This window comes from Diorhabda sublineata, chromosome 7 (assembly GCF_026230105.1).
Source record: "Diorhabda sublineata isolate icDioSubl1.1 chromosome 7, icDioSubl1.1, whole genome shotgun sequence".
Classification (NCBI taxonomy): domain Eukaryota; kingdom Metazoa; phylum Arthropoda; class Insecta; order Coleoptera; family Chrysomelidae; genus Diorhabda; species Diorhabda sublineata.
This window is the reverse complement of record NC_079480.1, coordinates 6,352,948-6,362,065: the sequence shown is the minus strand read 5'-3', so window position 1 is coordinate 6,362,065 and position 9,118 is coordinate 6,352,948. Positions and strand designations below refer to the sequence as shown.

The following is a 9,118-nucleotide window of genomic DNA, read 5'->3' as shown; positions in this document are numbered from 1 at the left end:
ATAAGTTCGTAGAGTATCTCATACGAAGTGGATTAGAAATGTTTACCATTGAAAAAAGAAAACATATTATATTCAATCAAATGTTTATTTGAAATAGGAAATATAAACTTATTTCGTATAAAATAATATCGTACATATTGCTGCTGGTATAAATGAACCTTTTTTCGTTTTTTTTTTAAACTCATCAATACATAGCGTCCAGTATATTCTTCTTTAATTGAATTATTGTCCATGATTTATTCTCGTTCTTTAAAAAAAAATCAAAAAAATAAATCAGCTGATAGTTGTGGGTTGCAAATGGTCATGGAATATTTTCTCTGCGAGAGATCAATTTCGTTGCAAACATTTCTTTATCCAATGGTAAAGTCCCGTGGAATGTATGATGTTAAAAAAAATTACGATTTTTTAGAAATTGATCTTTTAGATCTCGATTTTTTGATGAATCGATTTATCAGGCTGCGACTCGAATCGATTTGACAATCGATCTTTTTTGAGAAAAATCGCTATTTCTACCATACATCACATCAAAAGTATAAGTTCGTAGAGTATCTCATACGAAGTGGATTAGAAATGTTTACCATTGAAAAAAGAAAACATATTATATTCAATCAAATGTTTATTTGAAATAGGAAATATAAACTTATTTCGTATAAAATAATATCGTACATATTGCTGCTGCTATAAATGAACCTTTTTTCGTTTTTTTTTTTTTAAACTCATCAATACATAGCGTCCGGTATATTCTTCTTTAATTGAATTATTGTCCATGATTTATTCTCGTTCTTTAAAAAAAAATCAAAAAAATAAATCAGCTGATAGTTGTGGGTTGCAAATGGTCATGGAATATTTTCTCTGCGAGAGATCAATTTCGTTGCAAACATTTCTTTATCCAATGGTAAAGTCCCGTGGAATGTATGATGTTAAAAAAAATTACGATTTTTTAGAAATTGATCTTTTAGATCTCGATTTTTTGATGAATCGATTTATCAGGCTGCGACTCGAATCGATTTGACAATCGATCTTTTTTGGGAAGAATCGCTATTTCTACCATACATCACATCAGAAGTATAAGTTCCTACAGTATCTTATACGAAGTGGATTAGAAATGTTTACCATGGAAAAAAGAAAACACATTATATGTGAAATGAACCTTTTTTCGTTTTTTTTAAAACTCATCAATACATAGCGTCCAATATATTCTTCTTTAATCGAATTATTGCCCATGATTTATTCTCGTTCTTTAAAAAAAATAAAAAAAGAAATCAGCTGATAGTTGTGTAAATCAATTTCAGGACAAACAAATCAAATCTGAGTTTTAACTAATTGTTTACTAATCTTAAAGGGATTAATTCAATGTACTTAACCCTACATTCTCTATAATAACTAGAACATACACAAAAACAAACAATTTGCTGAAAATTCGCTTTTAATAAGATAAATATGAAGTGTCTGTTTTTTTGCTGTTAAGTGTATATTACATTTTCAATATTAACATGTTTCAACGCCCATATTAAAAATTTGTTTTTTACATATTTACTAAACATATATTCGTATTTCGAAATAAAAATGTGTTACGCCAATGCTATTATAACAACTGTTTCAACAAAAAAAGTGGTTTTCTAATTGATGTAGTTTCCTCTAATTTGGCTCTTGTTTTCTGACGAATCAATTTTTCAATTACATTGGAACGCAAATCCATAATTTAAAAATTGCGGTGTTATGTTTTAACATCTTTTTGAGTCATAATTAATATGTTTATAGGTACACAATAAAGAAACTAATAATAAAAAATGTAATATCACATATTTTTTTAATTAAAATTGATACAAGATTTAAAAAATTAACTTTTGAATAAGTATATACAATTTCCGTCAATTCTTTTGTCGACCAAGTCATAAAATTATGTATTTCTTCTAATTGAGTTCATACTCATTAGACTAGATGGCGCGAACATTTGAAATTAAAACATAAATATTAATTTACTTATATACCAGTGTAATAAATAAATTGCAGCATATAATGTTAAAAGGTGTGTTAGGATTTAGATATCTTATAAAGTTAAATATTGTAAAGTAATTATCAGATGTTAACATGAAACAGTTTATGTCGGAAACTGCGCATGTTCCGTGTCAATTGCATCTGTCATTTCTGAGACTGTTAATTTCTGTGTCGCGCATTATTTGTCGTCTCGTTGACTTGTTTAGGTTAAATAAATTAATGACTGCAATAAACAAAATATATTTTTGGTCTGAATAGAAACAAAATCAACATCATACAATGGTAAGAAAAGTTCAATTTTAACAAATAACATTTATATTTTCCATATCTAAATGGACGTCTCTTGGAAACCATAACCTATATTTCAAGAACCACCAACTGAATCTGACCCTTAGATTTTTAATCAATCATTTTAGGATGTTTTCTTGATGATAAGAAGAAAAAAGCTAACGATTTTCACCGATGCCAAGGACACGACCACGGTTTTAGAACTAAAAAAAATTATTGAAGGTAAAAACTGAAGTATTTGAAAGTATTTTTAAAGCATCAAATTGCTGGAATATATGATCACCTGTTTTTGTAAAATATAGTTTCTGCTGTAAGTTATTAACGTCTATTTTTTAATATAGGTATTTTGAAAGTTCCTCCACAAAATCAGCAACTATTTAATAAAGACAACACAGTAATGGATGATTCTATGCTACTCTCTGATTATGGTCTGACTTCTACTACTGCCAAAGCTCAAAGTCCTGCAACTGTTGGTCTTGCTATAAAGTAAGTTATGAGACATTTTTATTGATAATGTTATTAAAATAAAAATTATTATTATAGAGATGATAATGGCGAATTTGAAGCACTGGATCTAATACCATACTCAGCCCCTCCAGATCTACCAGATGTAATGAAATCTCAAGAAAATAATGGCCAGGAACAGTCCTCTTGAACTAACTGTACAAAACTTCAATTTTTATACATCATTGTTTTGCTTTACACACATCGAATCCTCAACTACTTTTTGTTAAATTCTGAGCTGATGTTTTTTTTAAATGTAATTTATTTTAAGGACCTGCACACTTATTTGAGGTGTTGATATTTAATAGGTAATGATGATATAGGTTGTGCTTGTTTTTGGTTTTTCAATTTTTAGGCTTAAACCCTTGTTACCATTTTATTTAAAATGTTACTAAAATGACTTCTCAAAGGTAGGTAAAAAGATAATTAATCAGGCAATTCTTGTAATGCTTGGTATATTATCCAAAATTGGTAAATGATCTTTTTTAAATGTACTTATAAATTATATACCAAATAGTGTTTTGAAGTCTTTTTAAACCCTGGTATGTTCAGCTTTCAGTAAAAAAATATTTAACAGAGATGTTTATCCAAGGTATTGGGAAACATTTTGTAGAAAATAGAAATATTATTGTGAACTCGTTAACCAACAATTTACAATAACATAACTGTTTTGCTGGATTCTCACACCACTCTTTGAGTAATCTACTTTTCTTTCATTTTATTCAGGGTTCAAATAAATCAATTAAAGTCATGAATCAAACCAACTGATTTTTATTAATTTACATCATATTTATAATCAAACCATAAATTTTCTAAATCATTCGCTTTTAATTATTATTATAATATTTATCTATTAAAACCAAAGTAATAATGAAAATCATATTACCCCAGTACCTCTTTAATACAAATTCCAAAAATTTGCCACCATTCGAATTATTGCACAAAGAATCTAAAGGGTATTTTTTATGAATTTAAGTTAATAATATAGTGAAATTTTAGTTATCTTTCAACGTTACATTTCGCTCCGTTAGTAGTAAAGTGACGAATCAAAATTGGTAAATGTTTATTAGTAGGGTGGTTTAAAAATTCGAAAGTAAACACAACATCTAGCAAGGTATAAAAATATTTTATTCAACATTTTTTTGTTATAACTCTCAGTAATAATGCATTCTTTAGTATTGTTTGATGTTTAATTGAAATATTTAAATTTCACCTTAAATAAGAAAGGAAGTTTTAGCTCTTATTCGAGTTGTGACACTTTTTCATAAAAACTAAGCATTACTTAAATTATTAATGTCGGTTTTAATTTATGTATGATTGTTATAGAAACTGGGTTGGATTATAATTTTAAGAAAATCCTAGCCTTGATATAAAAAATTCGATTGAATTCATATACAAATTAGGGCTAGTGTATACATACTGTATACAACTGTTGCGTTGACTAACTGTTTCGTCGAGTTTTATACTTTTCGTGATTTCTACTCAACTAAACAGTTTAGTTGATAGAAGCAGCAACGCTGGAGTCAAGGTGCTATAAACAATATCAATTAACAAGAAAGTTTTAGTTTCTGCTTTGATTTATAGACATTTTAAGAGAGATAAAAATGGAAGATACTGTGTACATCGTATACTCAGTGATAGATAGTCTAGTGGAATATTTCATAAGTTACATTCTATGCAGACAAGTTTTTCAAATATTATAGAATGAGTGAAGAAACGTTCAATAAAATAATTTCATTCGTGGGTCCTTATATAAAACGCCATGATACAAGATGGAGATGCGCCATAACAATAGAAGAGAGTCTTAGTGTTACTTTAAGGTAAGTAATAAATTAAAACACATTTATAATATAATAATCAACATTTCATTTTAATAAAAGCTTAAATAAAATTGTAGTTCAAGTCGAGTAGAGAAGGTTTGAAATTCGATATGTAGCTTGGCAAACTATCGTGAGTGTTGAGAGCTTGTAGATGTGCATTATCGGATATGTTCCGGTCTAGAAACATCAGTATGAGGTGTTGTAGATCCAGTACAATACTCAGGCTGCTGATTTATTTGTTGTAATAAATTGTTTCTTGAAGGCTGTAATAAATTGTTCGTTGCATGAAATTGTGAAGGATGTAAAAAAATGTTTCGTGAAGGAAGATTGATTAATTCGTCTGTTGGCTTTTACTCTTCGACCTAAATGTAGTATTTCAATTTTGGCTTGACATTTTTGGTCATCTGTAACGTGGGAATTAAAGAGAGAACAAAATGTTTGTGTTCATCGAAATCATCTTTTAGTATGTTGAACAAAGATTCTTAGAACTTCGGATCTGAGTTAACTAATCTAACCTAACTTTTTTGTTCCCTGTATTTTGTCTTATAGGTACATTCGAGCACATATTGTCAGAAGTTTCGGTTTTGTCTTCAGCTGCAGTGGAATCTAGATTACCATCAGTGGATCGTTCTGCCAATGAAGATTTTAGAAATAGCAACTTTTCAAAATATGGATATTTTCGACGTTTCTCTGCCGCTTGTCCGGCTGTTGTTTTTTGAGTTTAATTCTCTTTAATAGCAGATTCTCAAGTTAAGTAATTTCTGCTGGACCTCTGTATATGTATAAAAAATATATTTATTAAATATAATATGAAACGAATCATATTTATTTATATATTTAACAAATAATAATTGCAAAAGCTGTAGCTTATTTGTATAATACAGGGTGTAAAAAAAATCGATCGAAAAAAAATTGAATTTCTTTGGGAAAGTTGCTTAATTTCATGAGTCGATTTAATTTCCTTCGGGTGTATATCCCCTTTCCGTTTTATCGTATATATTTTTAAGTAATACATATATTTTTACAGATATCTGGCTACTGGCAACCGCTTCAATACACTTTCATTTACATATCAAATAGGAGCAACAACTGTGAGAAACATCGTAAGAGATACGTGTGATCAAATTTGGGCAACAATGCCACCAGTAGACAGAAGAATATTGGGTTGAAATTGCAGATAAATTTTAGACCCGAACTAAGTTCCCTAATGTCATTGGCGTCTTCGATAGGGGGAACGTATTTCGGTTAATTCAACCAGATAACTCTAGATCTTTATTGTTTAATTATAAAAATTACCATTCTATGGTGTTAATGGCTTGGATCGATGCTGATTCTAAATTTATTTATATTGATGTTGGTGTATATGGAGATTTCAAAAATAGTTTGAATATTCCGAATAGAAGAATAATAGGAAAAAGATGCACTTTTGGTATTTGAGCCAATAAATGGCGAATATTTCATAGAGGGCTTCATGTAAACCTAGATTTCATAGAATCTATAATTAAAACATGTTGTGTACTACATAACCTCATACGAATTAAAGATACAATACAATTACAAATTACAAATACAATTCAAAGACGCGCTTTATGACGTTCCACTAGAAAATATAACATCTCATGATGACAACAGAGGCAGAAATCTAACCGGGGCAGAAAGGTCCTATACCTGACAATAAATCGAAAAAGTAATTAGCAAAGAAAGTCTAGTTTTCATAATTTTTGGAAAAACCACTATCCCCTTCATTATAACACAGGTAAATGCCAATCCCAAGCGTTTACTACCTATTCCTGTATTAAAGTTTTCTACGGATTTGTACTGTTGTAGATTTGAATTTTTTTGTGTGGATTCAAAGCTATATTTTCATAGTTTCTGTTTTTATTTCAACATGTAACCTTTTACTTCAGGTATGTAACAACATTTTAATAAAATTATATCTGCAGAAAAATATATGTATTTAGTTAATATTATTTAAAACAAAAAATAAAATGAAATAATATAATTTTAACATTTTCCAAAATATAAGTAAGCTTTTAATTGGATTCCAATATATTCCAACAATTTTTATAATTCGCATTATTTTAGCTTTTCAAAATTGTTTAGTTTTCTTGCACTTATTTGCATTTTTCTTTAAAAAAATTTTGTCTGTTTACTGATAAAATGAGATAGTGTAAGAATTAACGTTTTAATTTTATTATTATTTTATTTCAGGAACAAAATCAAACACCATGTTTGTTTCAAGGACAGAACTTTTCAATATTCTCAGAATTTCAAATAAAAATGAAATTGAAGAACAATTTGCGCTTATATAAAACTTTTATAATACAGTAATACCCCGACTTACGCTTCCCCGTTTCGGCTCTCTCGCTCCGCCCTCTCAGTATTTAGTTTGCGGCAGATTTAAACATGTTCCGCGTGGAATTGTTTTACGTGCACAGTCGTTTTACTTATAATCTCTAATTATGTCATTTGAAAGAACGAAAAATGAGTCATTTAAGCCTGACAAGAAAAGAAAAACACTGTTTGGAGTGTAAACTGAATATAATTAAGGACTTTGAAGCAAAAATTAAAATTTGTGAATTGGCAAAGAAATTTGACCTACTGGAATCAACAGTCTGAACAGTTATAAAAGGTAAAGAAAAAACTATGAACGCTGCGAAAGACTCAATCTTTGAATTCAACAAATGGAAACATTGCTACAGTCATGGTGTGATAATCAAGTAAGAGTGAAAAATTGTCCTGTTGATAAAAATACAGTGTGCTTTCAAACAAAGCAGATTTTTGAAAAACTAAAAGAAGAAGCTGGGAAGTGTTTAAAGCTGGTTCAGCCGATTTAAGAGTGGTTCTAATTGGCATAGCTTCGCAGAGAGTGGAGAAGCGGCAAGCGCTGATAAAGAAGCTGCATCTCTACCCAGAAAAACTCCAGACAATGATAGATGAAAGTGGCTACACGGGCCAAACCATTTTCAACGTAGATGAACCGGTCTTTTTTTGGAAGAAAATGACTAAAAGATTTTTTATTGCGCGTGAAGAGAAAACTTTTCCAGGTTTTAAAGCCGCCAAGGATCGATTGACAGTAATGGTTGGTGCGAATGCAGCTGAATATTGTAAATTGAAACCTCTCTTAGTTTATCGCTCAGAAATCTGGTTTGCCTGTCGTTTGGAAGTCTAATGCGAAAGCTTGGGTGACAGCTTCTCTTTTAGTAGACTGGTTTGGCCATCATTTTATTCCTGAAGTCGAACGTTACTGCCAATTAAAAGAAATTCCATTTAAAGTGATGCTACCAATTGACAATGCACCAGGTCATCCTTACGCAATTCTAAATTCTAAAAGTTGACGACTTTTGAAAGCAATTCATTGTTTTAGATGCTGGAAGAATGAGGTTTCACAAAAAACTCCATGGTGTCTGGAAAAAACTACGCCTATTTTTTTCACCACTGAAACCCAAGGAGAATCAGTTTCAGATCTTGAACAAATCGATAGCATAATAGAAGAAGTAGTAGATATCGCCAAACAATTAAATTTAGAGGTCGATAATGATGACGTTCAAGAATTGCTAGATTCACACAATCGCAGAAATGCGCATATGAGCAAGACATTGAACAAACTGATTCGCTAGAACCAGTTGAATCGCTAAATCAAATGACAATTGCAAACTTAACAAAAGGACTCAATTCAATTGAGTTCTAACCATTGAGATACGACTTCCATGCAATTTTCCTCTCATAGCATTTTCTTCAGATGGATGTCTCAATACCTTTTCAGACTCTTTAAGTAAAGCGCAGGTCTTTTTTCCACGCTATTAATGAACTCCTCCGTGTCGTCTGCCATGGTGACAAAAAGCGTGGTGCCACTTCAAACAAAAATCAAGTACAGTTTTCGTATTATCAGAAATTACATTCTTATCAATCGGCAGTGCACGTCGCGCATAAAACAACATGTGCGAGCGCGTACAGGGATATGAGCCAAAACCGACAATGAAGCTCGAATCCGTCCGTCTTACCGAAGTTCTAGTGTTGTCGAACGTACCCCTCACTCGACTGCTTGTCTTCTCCCGCCCACCTCGCTCGCTACTTGGTTCGTTCCAAGCAAACAAAAAACCGTCCTTGGTACGGTGACGATTCTGCGCAATAGAAATTAAGTGTTTCAACCGGGCGGTTACTGTTGTACGAACGATTATTATTTGTGTTCCAACCGATTTAGGTATCATTTGTGAACCGTTAGGCCCGTTGAAGACACTACGGATTTGGACGTACGATATAAATTCGTACGTCCACATTCCAATAGTGGCAAGAAGAAATAGATTGCCCATTGCACACGCTTCGTTCACGGCACGGTAGTCGTGATGCAGGCGTGCTTTGCCACTGGAAACACACGGTTTCGAATCGTCCAAAATTAACAGAGGGCTACGTGACTGAATGCGCGTTTGCACACCATCAGTAATCAGTCGTACGGCAGATTCCAAATTGGTTCTACCTACAGTGAATTCCTTATTGCCTTAGTGCAA

General features: G+C 31.2%; 1 protein-coding gene across 1 annotated transcript; it reads left to right on the top strand.

Annotated features, from left to right (window-relative positions):
• Positions 1-2,146: 2,146 nt before the first annotated feature.
• LOC130446773 (elongin-B) lies at positions 2,147-7,668 on the top strand. Its single transcript, XM_056783222.1, has 4 exons — positions 2,147-2,280; positions 2,415-2,508; positions 2,628-2,772; positions 2,830-7,668. Exons 1-4 carry the CDS (start codon positions 2,278-2,280, stop codon positions 2,939-2,941), a joined length of 354 nt encoding a protein of 117 aa, XP_056639200.1. The 5' UTR covers positions 2,147-2,277; the 3' UTR covers positions 2,942-7,668.
• The last annotated feature ends 1,450 nt before the right edge of the window (positions 7,669-9,118 follow it).

Bases quoted from the DNA above. Each gene is read 5' to 3' on its own strand.
- LOC130446773 (XM_056783222.1), top strand. The intron at 2,509-2,627 runs GTAAAAACTGAA...TTTTTAATATAG, and splicing joins ACTAAAAAAAATTATTGAAG to GTATTTTGAAAGTTCCTCCA. The intron at 2,773-2,829 runs GTAAGTTATGAG...TTATTATTATAG, and splicing joins ACTGTTGGTCTTGCTATAAA to AGATGATAATGGCGAATTTG.